We start from the raw sequence: 19091 nt of genomic DNA on the forward strand, positions 1-19091 counted from the left end.
AGTCTGTCCTCTGCCATGTTCCAAACCTTCCTATTTCCTGTAGCCAAACCCAGAAAAAGATTTCCGAAAGGAAATGGTCTTTGAGGCAGTATGAGTTAAGAGTATGGGTTTTGGAGGCAGACAGCCAGGATTCAAATCCCAATTCTGCCATCTAGTAGCTGCCAGACCCTGGTCGTGTTACTGGTCTTCCCTGTGCCCATCTGTAGAATGGGGAGAAGAGTAACTTCCACCTCACTGGGTTGTTACCAGAGTTAGATGAGGTAACATATGGAAAGTAGCCCTGGCTGCTGAAGCAGGACCCCAAGCCTGGGAGGCATGAGGGGCGGGAGGTAGGGCCTACTCACCACTGGCTGTCCCCTGCTGCTTTGCCAGCGAGTCCTCGGGGTTGGGCTCTGCCTGCCTCTGCACCACTGGCTTCGGCTCATCAGGCTCGTCATCCTCAGGGGTGACCAGCTTCATCAGGCTTTGGTTACACACGTTGGCCACCTCCTTGATGCCTGAGTCCACTGATGTAAGGAGTAGCCCCATCCAGGGGGTGTTCCCTAAACCTGAGGTCACTGGGATCAGTCCTCTCCAGAGCGGGACTACTGGGCAGTCTGAACGGAGTTCCCGTGAAATGCTCCTGTCTTCTCATACGACACATCCTGGTGGACTTCCTACCACCAGGATTACCCCCACACCCCAAGACAGGGCAGTATGAGGGCCTTGGAGCCGTGGGACCTGGGAGAGCTGCTTCAGAGCTGGAAGTAACCAGGTGAGGTTTGGGGACAACGGTATCAGCCCTGTGTCCCTGCTGCTGCCCCAGCGCTCAGAGTCCATGTCCCGCTCTGCCGCTTGCTCTCCAGGTGCCAGGGGCTACCTGGAGGTATGAGGGATCCTAAGGGAGCCTCCATCCCCCACACCAGGGTCCTGCAACTTGACAGCCTCCTGAGGGGCTGCTCCCATTTCCTCTCTTCAGGGTGAAGGATACTTTTCTTGCGGTCATCATAGGCCAGGCAGGGCAAGACGGCGGTCAGGATCCCTGAAGAGTAGGGCAGCATCACCCGGCCAGCCAGCTGGATGAACTCGCGCATCCAGCACATGGCTGTCAGCTGGATCAGGTCATCTGGAAGAGGAATTGGGGGATTCCGGAAGGGTCAGCATGAGAGGCCAGAGCGCTCCCTTCCACTGACCAGGCCCGGAAGATGGGACTGGAGGGGATGCCAGGGGTTGCATGGCTTCTAGCCTCACTGATACTCTCTCGCCCTCCAAAGGAACACACAGGTACCAGGTCGGGAAGGAATAGCAATCTTGTGGTACATATAAGAGCAGCCATGGTTCTCTACCCCTCTGCACCCGAAAAGGGGCTGGGTAGCTCCTCTCATCAAGGGGTGAGTTCATTTCCTCACTGCTTGAATCTGGTCTGGCCTTGCTACTGTGGCCCCCAAAAGATGGCAGAAGTGATGGCATGGCTGGTGGAAGCCCAGGCCTCCAGAAGCCATGCTCCCCTCTACAATGTGTCTCGGGACCTTACTGATGCCATATGAATGCATCTGGGCTAGCATGCCGGATGATGAGACGCATGGACCAACTGTCCCTGCTTCTCAGGTGACAGCCAGCCAACTGCCAGGTGTAAGTGAGGCCATCCCAGACCATCCAGCCTCAGATGACCCTTCAGCTGACTGCAGGTGCGTAATCAAGGGCAGCCAAGCCTGGCCCAGGGGAACAGAACCACCCAGCTGACTTACAGACTCCTGACCAATAATGAGCGGCTGTTGTGTCAGGCGGTCACACTTTGGAGTGGTCTGATATGCAGCAGAAGGTCATGGATACACAGTCCCAACCTCAAAGCCTTTCAGTTCACAGTGAAATGTCAAGCTTCCCAGCAACAGGGTCTCCAGACCTTATTCCAGGTTCAGACCAAGCAAAAGGGCCTCCATGTTGATGGAGGAACCGAATCTCTCTCTCACAAGGACCCACCCTCTATTGCCCCAGGTCCAATGGTGTGCTGGTTCATACTCCCACCAGGGCTCTTTCTGCCTCTGAGGAGATGGCAGTGGCCATGGGGCCTTCACACTCACCAGTGGTCTGGCAGTGGATCACCAGGATGTTCGCCATCTCAGCAAACTTAACACTGGAGGGATTCTTCTTAATTTCTTTCAAGAATTCTCCAAGGACCACCTCACACCTACCAATGAGAGAAGGGGAAGGGAAATAGCATACGCCAGCCAGGGCTGGAGGCGCCTCTACCCACACCCACTTCTGCTCTGGGTGGGCCACCGAGAAGGGGACTACATTCACAGTTGCCGGATGGCTGTTTTCCAGAGCATGGGGATTAATGAGCTCTCTGCTCCTCAAGGCAGGAAGCACATGAACTAGGAAGAAAAGAATGAACTTGATCTCCTGCGGCTGCCTGTCTGCTGGATGTAAGGTGCGTGTGTGCACGGGGCAGCAGCCCATCCCGTCTCCACTCACATTTTCCGAATCTCTTTGCCATTGTCGCCCAGGATCTGGAAGAGTCCATCCAGGATCTCCGGCAAATAATCCAGTAGGTTAATGTCTGGCACGGACTCCAGAACCAGGATCTGACCCAGGGGAAGAAACCGGAAGGGAAAGTTACACCAGTCTGAGAACCTTCATCTCCTTGTCTCCGGTGCTCTGGGACACGGCGGTGAGAAGGAGGCCCTGCTGAGACAGCGTTTCATGGCCCTCCAGGTGCCCCACGGCAGAGAGTGGGTTAAACGTGCAGGATGGGGATTTAACTCCAAGGAGATCCTGATGCCACAGGGAGAAGGGAAGACACTGGAAAGGACAGAGGAGGCTTGGAGAGGTGTGGCCACTAGAAGTAGCACCACTGGCTTCAAAAAGAAATGGGGGTATCTCTTGGGACAAGGAAAGAACCATATCGTTGTCAGGGGCAAACATGACCCCCATGGCTTTGGGGAAGAGCTGAATAAACGTATTTTGGATTACCTGATGTCACTGGCTATTAGAGGGATAATAATGAGGCTTCTCTCAGCCACACAACTGCCCAGGGTGTGCCAGGGGACAGATTTTACTAAATCAGAGGCTCATTATAGCTAGAAAAAAGTCGTGAGGCTGGCTCTTACCCAGGAGATGATGAACTGCCGGGCGTACTGGTTGTTGGAATAAATTCTCTCCCGCAACAAAGGGATGAAGCCCACCAGGTCAAACTTGTTGCTCTCCGTCACAATATCCTGTGGGTCAGAGGCACGTGAGCTGTGGAAAGCCAGAGGCCGAGGGCCACCTGACCTGACTGAATTATTGGCCCAGGACTGGCTCTGGGGGTCAGGTGGCCACAGAGGAAAATGGGCAGGGCCTGTGCCAGGTAGGAGAAGTCCTGGAGCATCCACCCTCCCACAGGCCAAAGGACAAGCAAAAATGCTGGAGTAAAGGCAGGAATCAAGGCCAAGAGGACTAATCCTATGGCAAAACCCTAGATCTGGATCAAATGCCCTGGTGAGCTTAGCATAAGCAGCTCCCTGTCATTGGGGCGGGGGTGGGGGGGGTGGATGGGAGGTGAGGAGCAGCCTCCTCCGCCCTGGGTGGGGTTAGCACCAGGGGGGCGTTTGGGGCGACAGCATGTTTCTGTATCTTGATCGTGCTGGTGACATAACTCTGCACGCTTGTCACAGAACTGTACACTAGAATCACTTCGACTGTACATAAATGAAACACTTTTAAAAAATCAGGAAGAGCACCCCCAGTGATAGAATTTATAAGCTGTACAGACATATGGATGAAACAGATTCCACACTAAAAGTGGGGACCAAGTACTACCTTTAAAAGGCGGTCTAGGAGCTCAGATCCGCTTTTCACATTGGGGTCCGGGTCTGCAGCCAACTATGAGAGGGAAAGAAAAAGAGAGATGGTCAGAGTCAATACATAAGACAAGGAACCCACTAAAAACCCACGGCCAAGGCCCTGGCACAGCTTGGAATACTGAACAGGCACCCCTTCCACAGAAAAAACTGAAGAAAGGTAGGGGATGTAGCGACAGGCAAAGCGGAACCTGGCTAAGGAACCGAAATGCGGTGGACTTCCTGTTCTGTTCAGGGACCTCTGAGACCTGCTGCCACCAGGTCAGGTGGTTGGTTCCCACTGGCCTTTCTTGAGGGTTTCCAATCTTCAAATGCTGGGTCTTCTCTCCACTCCTGGAGGCTGGTACCCTGGATGTGACTATGGTGGTCAGCAGAGCCCCGTGAGGCTGAGCGAGGTGCTCGGGAGGGTGTGTGAGGGGCTCCACTGCCTTTGTAAGTAGGGTTTTTTTCTACAGCTTACAGGCCAGTGCTCCCCTTGTAGAGGAAATACAGTCTGTACTATGGATTCACCATCTCCACCTTCTATAGGGGAGGTGAGGGCTTTTCAAACTGTTTTCTTCCCTCTACTCCATGGTGGACTGACACTCTGATAAAATGCAGTACAAATCAATTAAGAGAGAAATGGAAAAAAACCCAACATAAACACAAGCTCATTAAATTATTATTAAACTCAACGGATGAGTCGCCCCGGCAGCCCCATGTTTACCTGCTCTGCCTGCATGTGGGGAAAGGGACCCAAGCACTCAAGGCCCCAAAGGTCATGTGAGCGGGTGGGGTGGGCTCAGCCTGGCTGGAGTGGGGGGCGCTCACCTTGCTGAGCCCATCGAAGAGCACGTTGAAGTGGGGCAGCACGGCACCACGGGCCACCTTGACAATGTTGTACAGGGCTTCGCACGCATAGTAGCGCAGCCTGCTGTCCGCGTCATTGAAGCAGGTCAGCACCGGCTCAATCAGCTCCTTCAGGTACAACCCCGAGTCCTGCAATGGGGCAGGAGGAGAAACAGCTCAAGATGGGTCAGGATGTGGGCCCCCAGCACCCAGTCGACATCCCAGTGCCCCTGTGAGGCTTGGGCCTTTGTGTGAGGGCTGGCCTTACAGACGCTTGGCAAGTCGGCCTCCAAACTAGGAGCCATGCCGTGGAAGAAGGGTGCAAGGCTGCAAAGCCAGCCTTGCTAGACTTAGGTGTGGAGACAATGGCACTAAAGCAGAAGTCTGCAACACCCTGCTGGGTCTCAGGGGTGAGAGAGCAAAGGTCATCATTGCCATGTCTGTCCCCCCAGGAGAAAGGCCCACCTTGCCCAGGGCAATAGAGCAGGCGGCCAGGCCGATGAGGCCCCCTTTCCGACTGTGGGGGTGCTGAGACAGGGCAAACTCCTGAGACAGGGTCTGGATCACATGCTTGATTTGCACGGTGTTGTTCTGGGCCACGAACTCCCGGACCAGCCTGGAGAGACAGGAGAGAGGGGTTGAACAAGCAGCGGAGTCAGGCTTCCCTGGCGGCTGGATCCGGGGGCCGGGGGATACAGGAGGGAGATGAGATGGCCTGTTCAGAAAGAGGAATCGGAAGTCACGCATCTCAGGGTGGGCCCTCCTCAGCTCTTCCGCCGACTAGAAGGCGCTGGCTGGCTCACGATTGTTTCCCTATTCTGGGTCACAGTTTCCCTTTGTGTATAACAGAATGAGGGATGGTGGAGCTACCTCATTTCTGGGAATCTGGGAGCTCTGAGAGAATGAAAGGGAATGTCTTGTTGGGGACCCAAAATTGTAACATGGTCAGTTGGTCAACCAACTCTATTCAACACTTGCTCAACCCTTCATTTCTGCACCCAACAGGTTCTCTGTGTCTGTGTCATCTCCAAGGATAGCACTGAATCAGGTCCAAGAGCAATGGGCAAGATCCATACGCAAATAAGTAATTGTAACAATGTGGTGCCAATGATACCACAGAAGCCAGAAAAATGCCATGGGCTGAATACGAGGTGCCATTTGGGTCAGATGTTAAAAACACCCACAGGCACTTTCCAGGTAAAGGGCACGGCATCTTAGGCCCAGGGAAGAGACTGGCCAGAGGCAGAGAGCTCTGAAAAGACACAATGTATTTAAAGGAGGAGGAAGAGTTTGGTTTGTGGAAGGAAAACAACCATCAAGGTGACAGTCATGGCAACGGGATGATCTATGATTTACCCATTCATTCATTCATTCATTCATATCTATGTTTTAATTAGGTATCTCTGGTGGCAGCCTGGAGAGGCTAGGCTGTGGGGGCTGGTTTGACAGAAAATGGAAGAAATCCCCGTGGAACATCATAGCTGTCAGGGTCAGGAAGGAGGGCCTGAGACATGGGTGAGGCATGGAAAGAGCAGGGAAGGGTTGTTCTATATCAGACAGAAAAGCATTAGGAACCCATGTAACACAGGAGGCAAGAAGGGCAGGTCTAAAATGTCCAAGGTCTCCAACTGGGGCCTGAGGCTAAGAGGGAGAAGGGAGGTGTGAGGGAGGCCTCCATGAGGGACCAGTCTCAGGGAATGGATAACCAGCTCCCCAGATAACTGATGGAGCTATGGCCTGGGTGTCAGGGATATCTTTCTACAAGTGGGATTGCAGCCAGACCTTGAAGGAGGCAGGGAGAGGGGAGACAGAAGTGTTCTAGGCAGGAGGAGATGAATGAGCCAAGGCGAGGAGGGGGAGCCAGGCAAGCTTATCTGGGGCCCCTGAGAACAGAGCAGCAGGGGGGAATCTACCAGGATGGCTGGCTATGGCCATTCCAGCCATCTCAGATTAGGGAGAATGGATCCTGCAGCGTGGGTAATAGAGAAGCTTCTCATGGTTTTTGAGGCGGATGTCTTAAGAAGCTGTGAGTTGGACAGAGACCATCCCATCATCCAAGCATGAGGGAGTACCAGTGTAGCAGCCAAAGGACTGACGGTCTACACAATATAGACTTTTTGAAGCAGCTGCCTGGACTCACTAATTGCTCTGTGTCCATCATGGCAGGACACTGCTTGCCTGCCACATAAATGGGGGTCTCAAGTTGGCTCGAAGACTTTTAAGGACAGTCAAGTCCAAAAGGTATCAATTAGTCTAGGTGGCTCCAGCTCCGTGTCAGGAACCTGCCAGTAATTAGAGACGTTCAAAAATAAACGTGCGGCCCTATGAGGCAAAGACCACTCCTACAAAAAGGTTGTTCGATGAGGGGTTGACACAGTTTGACGAAAATTTAATACAGCAAGTCGCATGGGGCACCTATTTTGTGTGTGCTGTGTGCACAGAGGTGAACTAAACAGGCCTGGCTCTCAAGCTGGTGGATGTGGGAGCAGGGACGGGTATTTCGGGAAGTTGGAATACCAACGGCCTTGTGAGGTGTCTCTCTCCCTATCTTTACAGGGTGAGATTCCACCAAGTCGACCCCAGGGGGCTGAGGGCTGTGGATGCACCCAGGGCCTCCAGGTGTAACTTCAATGCCAACTCTGTAGGCTCCCGCACTCCCAAAGCAGTCTAATAAGGCCCAGCAAGGATGGTTCTCTGTATGCCTGTCTGGCTTCCCAAACTGGACAAACCGGCCAGGTGAGGCGCAGTGACCTGCAGGCGCTGCTCAGAGTATCCATAGACACAGCCACTTGAGAAAAGCCCTGCAGAGGTGTCAGAGCACAGCTGGAGCATTGGTGGTTCAGTGGTAGAATTCTCGCCTGCCACGCGGGAGGCCCGGGTTCGATTCCCGGCCAATGCAGGGCGGCTCTTTTGCCTTTTCCTGGCAGGCTTCCCCTCCCACAGAGATCCTGCTGGAGAAGACAGTCTCCTCAACCATGCTGACCTGCAGCAGCTCAGGGTGCTATGAATCTGACCTCACTCCCCGGGAGCAGCTGGACTTTCCAGGGAGGCACTGCTGGCTGTGGGATCAAGGCCTCCACGCCCTGCACCAGTGAGGGACTCGGACTGGGCCAGTCTCCAGCGGGAAGGTGGGGTGAAACCTGAGAACTGTAAAACAGCTCAGCACACAGTAAGCATGGAATGGGGAAACCCACACCTCCAAGGGGCAGAAAGTCACCCAAAGCCTCCAAGTACTTTTTGCTACTGAGGAGGGACTCGAGCTCTAGTTTCTGTCCTGAGGTCTGAAGGCAAAGCAACTTCTCTCTCTCTCTTTCCCTCCCCATCCCGCACCCATGCACACACGCCTCTACCTCCTTCCTTCAGCTCTGGAGCCTATGCTGTTCTTAAGGCTGTGCTGATGTGGCAGCATCAGAGCCTGGCCTTATATTCTGTGAATCAGCAGATCTACTAGGAGGCTCAGGACGAGGGTTAAAGGGAGGTGCGCACACAGCTGATCACAGCTGGAGCATTGGTGGTTCAGTGGTAGAATTCTCGCCTGCCACGCGGGAGGCCCGGGTTCGATTCCCGGCCAATGCAAACAGTAAAATTCTTTTAACCATAGAAGATTGGCTTTGAGATTTCATACTGCCTAAAGAATATGTAAGTACAGTCTGACAACTGAGAATGACTTGTTTCTAGCATGAGTTTTAACTATCTTTGGCAAAAAATACTCAGTTTCCTGAATTCCATAAACATCCAGAACCTGTCTCTCCCTGTTCTTGGGCCCAGGGTGTGGGGATCACCAAAGCCACTGGAAGCAGCTGTGCCACGTGCTCCTGTCCAGAGAGCCTGCCTGGGGACTCTGGCTGCCCACAGCACTCCTGAGGAAGCCAGGCCGTGTTTCTGCTCAGGACAAATTAGAGCAGAACATGGAGCGGGACTAAGCACATCCCTGACGCTTCTGCAGGGCGCCTGCAGAAGATCCGGCTGTGCCAGCAGCACAGCCATCCTGGAACCATGGCATCGCCTGTCTGCTTGTTCCAGGGTCATTACAGGTCCCTGAGCACCTGGAAAGGGCACATTCTTCCCTGTTCTGCAGCCAGCATAGGGTATCCGTTCCCAGCCATGAGGGGCTCTCTGCTGGGGAGGAAACGAGACCGCACACAAGACTTGCATGCAAAACAGAGACAAAATGATCTGGTGACAAGCTCTTGAGGCGAGGAGGGCAGGCAAGAGTGAGCATGCCTGCCATCTGGTGGGAAGGGATGAGGCATGGCTTCGCGAGGGGCAGCATTTGAGAGGGACTCTGAAGGATGAGCGGTATTCTTGCTGGAACTGACCAGGACCAGGCAGCCCACACAGAGGGAACAGCGTGAACACTGGCTCAGAGTAAGGTGAGAGGTGTTTGGTTTGGCAGAGCAAAGGACACAGGGAGAAGAGAGGTGGGTGACAGGGCCAGAGAAGCTGCTCCCAGTCACGTGCATGGCAAAGTAACTGGCATTTAATTCTGGTGGCAGTAAGGAGCCGCAGGTGAGAGTAACCTGCAGGGGCAGGTGGTAAGGGTTTGAATGCCATTAGGGAGCTCTGAAGAATCTGAAGGCTTACAGAGACTGGCAAGAGACTGTGAGGCATGGGGCTTTAATGTTGGGGTGTCAGGGCGTATGAGCACCAGGGTCTCCCAAAGGCAGGAGATGCACAAGCAGGACATTCATATTTAGCACTCCCCCCCACGACTCCACAGCCCCAGAAGCAGCTTTCTCATTTTACTCAATACCAGCTAGAAGGCCTCCCCACCCTGAATCCTTCCAGGGCTCAACATAGGATGTCCCAGGCCACTGCAAAAATGATGGCCTGTTTGAGTCCTGAGGCCCCCGCACCCCACACACTTAGGGGTATGTCCAGGGAAACAAGACAACAATGGATCCTCCTGGAGAGAAAGCCATGAGAACACGCACTCACCAATATACCATCAGCTTAGCGAGCGGTGGGCCTGGTCCTGTGGGTCAACCGTAGGGCCACAGCAGGAAGAGCTGTCTCACCAATCAACCCCGCCCTCCTTACCTGGCACTCAGGGCAACCACAACAGGCCCAGGCTAGCCTCTCTAGTCTTACTGCCCGCTGCCCAGCAGAACTGTCCACTCTAGCCAGACCCACGCTCACACTGTAAACCTGGGCCCTGCTCGATCCCTCCCTGGACGCCCCCGTGTACCTCCCTGTCCAGGACAGCCCCTGTTCCACATCCTACCCGGTCTTCAAAGTCTGGCTCAAATCCAACCCCCTGCTTTTCCTGACCATCCCAGGAAGTGATCACTCCTCCACTGAATACTGAAGGACTAACTCAGTGACCCTCTCATTCTGTTCCCAGCAACACACCGGCCAATGTCATGGACTCCTCGTGTACATCTCTATCTCCACAGCTCCCTGGTAAGGCTGGAAGGACAGAGTGGGGGCACGATTTTCTGGGTCTCTCGTGCTAGCCCTTACAGAGTCTAGTACTCTGCTCACGGCATATGGGGAACCAGCCAGCACAGATTGCAGGGCAGACCTGGAGGGAGCCCCACGCTGTTGTATGCATGACACAAAGCGGCCTACTATTCTAGACCTAACCTGCTGGCTCAACCACTACCGTATCTAGGTGGTCCTAAGCCCTGAGTGTTAGGATTCATGTCAGGAGGAGCAAAGGGCACCATTACTGGGATCCCCAAAGGCACACTGTGAAATGCACCCAATCAACCATGTCGCCAGAGCTATGGCTGGGGAAAGGTGCAGAAGCCACAGTGTGCTCTGAAGGCCACCTGCCAAGGGGTGGAGGGGTGCCCTAACCCCTCTCGAGGTGCTCCAAAACAGGCCCAGTCAACAGGACTTGCCTCTCCACTACACACAGGTCTTTGGAGAGAAAACGCAACTTACAAAGGAAGGGAGAGTAAGTGGAGTTTAAACTCCAGGGGTGGGCGCTCCCGATTTCAGGCCAAGTCTCTCTTCAAAAGACCACATTGTTTCCTCTTTCATCCACAGGCTGTGAGCCACAGGTCGGGATCTGAAGCTGCACTACTTTTGATGTTAATATTTGCCCCAGAAACTCTCAGATCACAAATTTCTGGGACCCTCACTGACGTAAAGGTCACAGGCATTACTGTTCTATGTGCCAGAGAAGAGGGGTCTGTTTCTGTCTGGTTCCCTCTAAAAAGTGTTAAAAACCCAGGCTGATGATGGGTCCTCTAGAGGCTACTGCCTCCATTCTCGTGGTCAGAGGTGTCCCTGGATGGCACGAACACTCCTTCCCCAGAGGCACAAACCCAAGGTGGCCACTCCAAGCTTGTGACACGGTCCCCAACAGCGCAAAGTGCCACGCTGACTACCCCCTCCTTGAGAGAAGGAGCCCCAGACAGGGGAGGACATGTTGGGAACTGCCATCAGGCCAAAGGGAAACCATCTCAGCAGCACAACCACACCCCTCCCTGGACCCCCTGGCATCTGTGACACAGCACAGGGACAATCACAGGCCCCAGGGGACTGGTGATCAACCCCTTCCTGGGGAATACACTCCACAATGAGTATTTCAGTTATTTCCTGGAACAACCTGCTTCTGCAGTGATCATCATCTCATCCTGCAGATTTGAAACGGAGCCTCAGGGAGACCAAGTCCCCTGCCTGGGGCCTCAGAAGATCTGAATCCGTGATGCACCACAAAGTCCATGCCCTTTCAGCTGTACACCAGCTCCTCTCTCCCATCTTCTCAAAGCCCTTCAACCAGAAAGTGAACACACCCAGTTAGAGGGGACACCCCTCGTGGAGAACCGAGGCCGCACGTGACATGCGGCTTTCTCCACACATTTCCCCATCCTGTTCAGTGTTCAGACACCCCTGAAGCGGTCCTCCACCACACAAGGGGGGTGCAGGGGACGTGCACATTTGCCATGTCTGAAACGCTCCACAGCTGGTCTTCTGCTATGAAGGCGGGAAATCAGTAACTATTTGGTGAGCACTTACTATCTGCTAGGTGATAAATGCTGGATGCTTTACATGCCTTGTGTAATTTTTTTTTTTTTAATTTTTTTTTTCAACGTTTATTTATTTTGGGGACAGAGAGAGACACAGCATGAACGGGGGAGGGGCAGAGAGAGAGGGAGACACAGAATCGGAAACAGGTTCCAGGCTCTGAGCCATCAGCCCAGAGCCTGACGCGGGGCTCGAACTCACGGACCGCGAGATCGTGACCTGGCTGAAGTCGGACGTTTAACCAACTGCGCCACCCAGGCGCCCCGCCTTGTGTAATTTAAACTTTCTCCCCCTCCGCAAATATCACGGCTACAGCTTGTTGCACGCCTACTGGGTGCCAGACACTTGACATTAAAAAAAAAAAAATTTTTTTTTAATGTTTACTTATTTTTAAGAGAAAAAGAGAGACTGAGAGAAAGAGAGAGAGAGAGAGAAAAAGAGACACCAAGCACAAATGGGGGAGGGGCAGAGAGAGGGAGACAGAATCCAAAGCAGGCTCCCGGCTCCGAGCTGTCAGCATAGAGCCCAGTGAGGGGCTCGAACTCATGAGCCGTGAGATCATAACCTGCGCTGAAGTCAGAAGCTTAACCGACTGAGCCATCCAGGTGCCCTGACATTTTTAAAATTTTATTTTTATTTTGAGAGAGAAAGCAAGAGAGAGCACGAGCAGGGGAGGGACACAGAGATAGGGAGAGAGAGAATCCTAAGCAGGCTCCAAGCTGACAGCACAGAGCCCGATGCATGGCTTGATCCCATGAACCGTGAGATTGCGACCTGAGCCAAAATCAAGAGTTGGATGCTCAAGTGAATGAACATTTCTTATTTCATTGAGTCCCAACCCCTCTTTTATTTGGTGATGTCCAAATGTCCCAGCCAGTAGGTGGCAGAGGTTTTAGCCACTGCACTCATATTTCTATGTCTTCGGAGAAGATGCCCTTGACTGTACGGCGGGGCTACTAATCTCAATAACTTTACAGTATTTCTAGAGAATGAGTAAGATAAGGCATGTCATGTGCTCTGGGTAGTACATGCTCACACAGCAGTCTCAGTGCAAAGTCAGAATCAGAGAGACAAACTGTGATCTTACGCACACCACACGAGATCATGTTCATTCACTAAACGTGACTGGGAGTCTGCTATGCTCCTGGCTCCAAAAAGGATAGGAAGATAAATCCAGAACTGCTTATTTCTGTGTTGTAAAGCTTTCTGCATGCCCCCGGGGCGGCTGCATTTTCCTGTCCTGGCGAGTGTGCTCACTGCTGCCATTCTCTACATCATGCGCTGTATTCAGATGGCACATCCAGGCAGCAGTTTCCCAAAGATTATCTGGCTAAAAATCTCCATCTGCTTTGCTGCGCATTTAACTAATTTGGTTTCCACTGGCTCACCAGTTTCCAGTAATTGAACAGGAAAAGTGGAATGTTCGCCTCTGAGAAAGGCCCAAAGACTTTTACAAAAGGCCTAGAGTTAAATGACAAGATACACTGAGCATCCACTGGAGAGATCAGTGGACAAACTATACAGGAGAAACGAGCCCAAGACAACAGATGTTTGAATCTCAGGTAACAATAACTGTGACCATTTAATGAGTGCTTCCCTCACACTGCAACAGAACACTACAGGCAGTTTTATTTTTTAAAACTGATATAATTCACATGTCATAAATTCACTTAAAAATGTTTTTATTTACTTACTTTGAGAGAGAGAGCGCATGTGTGTAACCATGGGAGGGGCAGAGAGTAGAGAGAGAATCCCAAGGAGGCTCCACATGGTCAGCACAGAGTCTGACGTGGGACTCGAGCCCACGAACCGTGAGACCATGACCTTAGCCAAAATCAAGAGTCACATGCTTAACCAACAGAGCCACCCAGATGCCCCATAAATTCGCTCTTTTAATGTGTACAATCCAGTGTACCCATTAGCAGTCACTCCCCATGTTCCCCAAATCCCCTCCCCTAAGCCCTGATCCACTTTCTATGAATTTGCCTATTTGAGATATTTCATAGAAACAACATTTTCAAATAAATGAAACACATGGCTGGCTCCTTTTTACTTTTCAAGGTGCATTTGTGTTTAACACAAGGAAACCGAGGCACAGAAAATTAAACCAGAGGTCACAAACTCAAACACTTATAGGGGCCAAGCAGGAGATACAAGGGAGAAGGCCAAGGGAGGAAAGGCTGTTGGGAACTTGCCAATACAGGAAGCAACCTGGGGAGCCCATGTCCTGATCCATGGGAAGACCCCGAGGTCCCCCTTATCTGCTATGTGGGACTGTGGGCCCCACAGAGACACACTTCCAATTCCTTGGAAGCCACAAACCCAAACCAAAATGTCACTGTGACATTTCTCAATTTAAAGTACCTTACAGAGGTGCCTGGGTGGCTCAGTTGGTTGAGCGTCCGATTTTGGATCAGGTTATGATTTCATGGTTTGCGGGTTCGAGCCCCACTTTGGGCTGTGTGCTGACACCTTAGAGCCTGGAGCCTGTTTTGGATTCAGTGTCCCCCTCTCTCTGCCCCCTTCCCTTCTCGCATTCTGTTTCTCTCTCAAAAATAAATAAAACATTAAAAAAATTTTTTTTAAATTACTTTACAATTCAGGCCAAACCAAACAGGTCTACCAGCAGGACACAGTCAATGGCTGCTGGTCTATAACCCTTGGATTAAGTAAATTGCGGAGGGTTCCACTGCTAAAGGAGAGCAGAGCTGGGTGGAATTCTGACCCACACTTGCATTAAGCCACTGGTGATGAACAGTATCTCTTCACAGGGGTGGTAGGCTCTAGAGCCAGGTCAAACTCAACAGTTAACCTTTATCTGATCAAAGAACGCCAGAGATCCCTGCCCCCTCCCCAGCAGGCCAAGGACGCATTTTTCAGGAGCCCTGATCCCACAAGCACTCCCTCATGCTTTGGTGTTCTCAGGGGGCACGGCCGGGGCACCTACATTTGCTGCTTTTTGGAACTCAAAGTTCAGGAACACAAGAGACTTGACACTGAGCCCATCCCTAGTTACAATGAAGGGCACTATCTCTCCCAGCCCGCAGTGAGGGGGCCCTGCCACCAGTGTGGGGCACGGCACCCCAGCAGAGTGAGCGTCCACCAAAGTTAGCAGAGTGCCTTCTGGCATTTCTCCCTGACACTACACTCTCCTGTAGAGCAGAGCCTGGGGTCTTACCAACCTTTTCATCAGGACTTATCAGTGACTATGTCCCCTGAAAGTAACTGAGAGCCCACCAAACCTGAAATACTCCATTCTAAAATTTTAGCCTAAGTGCCCTATCTTTTAGAAAACCGTGTGGGCATGTTGGTGTCAGGCTGCAGGGGCAAAAGCTCTCCAGGATTGTGTACAGCAGGCTCACACATTTAGCGATCAGATCTTGGGTCACTTAACCCAGCCTACTCTCGAGATTCTAGAGTCCGAGATTCTTCAACTGAGCCAAGCATCCATCTCTCTTCATTTTTAGTGTTTGAGAGGCCTGTCATAAAGAGAAAACACTCTCCTCTTACTATGAATTTTAATCCCTCACTGGAAAATCATATGCAGAACTGGCTCTGTCCAACTGAGCAGATGACACTGGAAAAGTTGCAGTTAGAACAACCATGGAGATGCTCAAGTATGAAATTTCCTTCTTGGTAGGTAAAACTGTTCACTGTAGTGGGGAAGCCTTTTGAGACTGATGAACTTGCTTTTCTTTTCTTTTCTTTTTTGTTGTTGTTGCTTTTACTCCAGGTTCTAGCTGTGAAACCTTGGGAAGATTACTTAACCTCAAGGAGCTTCTGTTTCCTCATCTGTGAAATGCCACTACCTAGCTCAAATTTTGCATCCATGCAAAATAAAGAGATCAAATATGTGCAATGACCACACAAAGGGAAGCTTTACTATCCTCCTCTCCCCAGACGGGCAGACAGCATTTTACACATGATCACTTTTTTTTTTTTTTTTAATGATCACCGTTATGGATGGAATCGTATACCTCTCTGTGACTGTATTTGGAGATACGGTCTCTAAGGAAGTAATTAAGGTTAAATGAGGTCATAAAGGTGTGGTCCTGACCCAACAGAATTAGTGTCTTTATAAACAGACACACCAGAAAACTCTTTGGTGAAACACAGATAAGTAAGTCACTATCTGTCCCAAAGCAATCTGTGATAACTAAATTCAGAGGAAAACCTCAAACCAGGCATTCCTTATTCCACATATGGCTGAAGAAGGCTGGAAACAGACTGGAGAGCCTTTTACACCAGTGCTCTCAGACTTTAATGTGTACACAAATCACCCAGGGATCTTATTAAAACGCACAATCGGATCCACAGGTCTGGGGTGAGGCTAGAGAATCCCTTTCTAACAAGCTCCCAGGTGATCCTGATGCTGCTAGTGTGTGGGCTACACTTTTGGGTAGCAAAGTCCTTAGACGGCAATGTTATTTCCCCACCAAAAATGTACGGCCATTCACTCAGACTGTCAAATGCTGCGTCAAGTACTGACGATAAATAAAACAGGGTCTCCGCTCTTCAGGAGTCCATAGTCCAATTAAAGCCTGGAGGTTTCTCTGAATCCCACAATCAAGGGCAAAGCTGAATAAAAACAAGAACCCCATTAAGGACAAAACCCTTAAGGAACAGCGTGCAGTGAGAGCACTTACAGGGGCTGTGCTGGAGGCAACAGTGATGCTGAGATGAATACCTCTATTCAAGGACTCAACAGATGAGTCGAGCTATGGTAAAAATCAGACTTTCCTGAGAAGCAGACTGCATGCTGGACAAAACTGGGTGTCAAGGTAGCTTCAAAGCCAATAAAACCTATGGACGTGGAGCCACGTCTATACATCAGCTCTGAGTCTTTACTCAGTTTAGTGACACTCATCATTAAGACTTGCTAGCACTAGTGACAGCCAGAGCATAAACAAGAAGCAGTTCAGAAACAGAGCAATCAAGAAAGTGGTGCTTTATGAGAGAAGAAGCTAGCTGGTTTTCGAGGTACTGAAATGTTAGTGCTGAATGGGAGAGTCCTCCTAACAAAGTCCAAACCGTTTAGTTGACGAGGAAAGGAAAACCCAAAGCAGTTAAGGCAGTGGTTCTCAACTGGGGTGATTTTGCACTCCCCGGTCACATCTGGAAACACTGTCTGGAGACACTGTTGGTTGTTACAGCTCATGGAGTGCTACTGGTATCTAGTGGATAGTACAGACCAGAGATGCTGCTAAAAATCCTACAATGCACAGGAAAGCACACCACAACCAAGAATTATCTGTCCCAAAATGTCAGCTGTGTTGAGACTACGAAATCCTGAGTTAAGCAACTGCCTAAGGTCCAAGAATGAGTGCCACACCATGGACTAGATAGGAGCTGTCCAATATTCTGCAGTGATGGAAACGTTCTAAGACCTGTACTGTCCATTATGGTAGCCAACAGCCACATGTGGCTATTGAACATCTGAAATATGGGTAGTGCGACTGAGAAACTGGATTTGTAATTTTTAAATTTTATCTTCAATAATTTACATGCAAATAGCCATGCGTGGCCAGTGGCTACCCTACCGGACAGGGTACAGGCAGCACTACGATCCATGTGTCTTGACTGCCAGCCGGGCACTCTTTCAGTTTCACAGCCTGCTTCTTTCCACTCTTCTGAAATCACCCACCCACCTGCCTTTATCGCAGAAATTTGGGGAAAAAATTACAAACGTAAAATAATAGCAGAAAATCTTAATAACACATTCCCGGTTGAACATCTTGTTTTGTGCTGTGCGAAATAAAGCAAAATGTCAGGTCATGGTTACACATACATGTAATAAGACTGTAGAAGCAAGAAAGGTCAAATTATTCCTACTTCCACCTGCAAGGAAGGGTGATATGGCAGAGATAAAATAAACAGCCCTCTGAGTCTTGAGATCTCGATGTTTGGGATCTGTTTTCTCCATTTGGTCACCTAACAGTCCCTTTCACTTCTCAGAAGCTGGGTGAGAAATGAGGCATCATTAGCAAATTTTCATGCTTCCCATTTCCCTCCCGTGACAGAGGACCCTCTCTGATTTGCTGATTTTGGATGGAGACTACACTGAAGACGCGCCGTGTGCCAGACACTGTGCTAAGCACTACACATAGGCTTTGTCGATTTATTAGCACGGTAGTCCGTTGGGGCACCCGGAGGTTAAAGAACTTGGCCCAAGTCATACATCCCGTCAGAAGCAAAGCTGGGACTCCTAATCTCCTGCACTGCGCTAAGGGCCTAAAACTGGCTGGAAAGGCGTGAGGAGTTCCCCCGAGCAGCAGGAACCCTGCAAATCCAGGGCGGTGTCCTGGCTTTGCTCCCCACGTCCAACCCTGGGTGCCCGCGGCTCTTACTTCTCGATCTCCAGCGCTGCCACCTTCCGCTTTTCGTAGAGCTTGTCATTGAGGGCGCGCACGATGTTGGGCGTGAGCGGCGCGAAGTCTTTCTCAGGGTTCATGGTGGCAGCTCGGGGCGCTCCCCGGAGCCCCGCGGCTCCTCAGCCCGCGGCTGCCCGGGCGGCGCCGGGGCCGGGGGAGTCTGCGGCTCCGCGCTGCCTCTGGCGCCGGCTCATGGACCACGCCGCCTTGCGCCTGCCTGCCTAGCTCTACCTCCGCGCGCCGTCTCGGAACCCGGGCCTGGACCCCGCCCCCGCACACCTGCTCCCGGCCGCCCAACGGCTCACGATCCCGCCCGGCACCGGCAGTGCTCAAGGGGCAGCGGCCATGTTATTTGGATCATGTGATTCTGTAACCGCTTCCGCCTTCCGCCTCGAGGACCCGCCCCTCGCCGGCCACGCCTCCGCACGCAGGCGGCAGGTGGGTTGTCCACGCCCCCACAAGGCTCCACCTCCTCTCCTCACTCCCGCCTTCCTCCCCGCACCACTCGCGTGTGGTTGGGGATGCTTGGTGGGACGCGTATCCCACGCGCTCACGGTCCCGCACGTGGCCCGCTAGGCGCGTGGTGGCTTCTGTGTATGTTTTTGAGCACGAAGGGGCTCATGGAACCTGACTCACTTAGCGTAACTTAATAAATACTTACCGAATCCAGTAGTTCATTTACTACTTACTCACCAGTTTCGCATATGGCAATGTTTCCCAAATTGGAGTCATACCGTCATGATTTTCGCCATATTCTAGACACTTGTGCTATTATTAAGAAAATAATTTTCTCCGATCAACTTTCAAAAAATCTTTAATTCCTACTTTAGTCTTGCTTATGTGCTAAGATCATGGTGTGAATAGTTTTTATATGTTCCTAAAACATATTAAAATAAAATCTCAATGAAAAACAGTACTACCTACTATCTAGAATCTCAGGCACCAACAGTGACCTTCACCCTACCATCTGGGACTCGGAAGAGTGTTTACCATGCTTAGATTCTTAGACAGCTAGGTTATAGGCAGCAGAAGCCCCAAATCTGCTGAGTGCAGGTCTCCAGATGGATCCACTGTAAAGCAGCCCTTCCAAGTG

At 51.4% G+C, this 19091-nt stretch overlaps 1 protein-coding gene and 2 non-coding genes across 4 annotated transcripts in view; 2 read left to right on the forward strand and 1 right to left on the reverse strand.

Annotated features, from left to right (window-relative positions):
• The window catches only part of VAC14 (VAC14 component of PIKFYVE complex), a 102564-nt gene extending 84197 nt beyond the window's left edge, over positions 1-18367 (reverse strand). For both annotated transcript variants that reach the window (XM_025920638.2, XM_086688939.1), the window contains exons 1-9: positions 17975-18367; positions 5115-5265; positions 4632-4799; positions 3781-3843; positions 3090-3197; positions 2455-2564; positions 2061-2167; positions 971-1105; positions 345-497 (exon numbers count right to left, since the gene is read on the reverse strand). In XM_025920638.2, coding sequence (XP_025776423.1) covers positions 345-497; positions 971-1105; positions 2061-2167; positions 2455-2564; positions 3090-3197; positions 3781-3843; positions 4632-4799; positions 5115-5265; positions 17975-18078 — 1099 coding nt within the window. In that variant the 5' untranslated portion in view covers positions 18079-18367. The remainder of the gene's footprint in view (positions 1-344; positions 498-970; positions 1106-2060; positions 2168-2454; positions 2565-3089; positions 3198-3780; positions 3844-4631; positions 4800-5114; positions 5266-17974) is intronic.
• On the forward strand, positions 7478-7548 carry TRNAG-GCC (transfer RNA glycine (anticodon GCC)). The gene has a single exon. It is a non-coding gene; the product is annotated as a tRNA-Gly (tRNA).
• On the forward strand, positions 8155-8225 carry TRNAG-GCC (transfer RNA glycine (anticodon GCC)). Its single transcript has one exon. It is a non-coding gene; the product is annotated as a tRNA-Gly (tRNA).
• Positions 18368-19091: the final 724 nt, after the last annotated feature.

The sequence above is a fragment of the Puma concolor genome, chromosome E2 (genome assembly GCF_028749965.1).
Source record: "Puma concolor isolate L17-30 chromosome E2, mPumCon1.1.hap2, whole genome shotgun sequence".
Taxonomy (NCBI): Eukaryota; Metazoa; Chordata; class Mammalia; order Carnivora; family Felidae; genus Puma; species Puma concolor.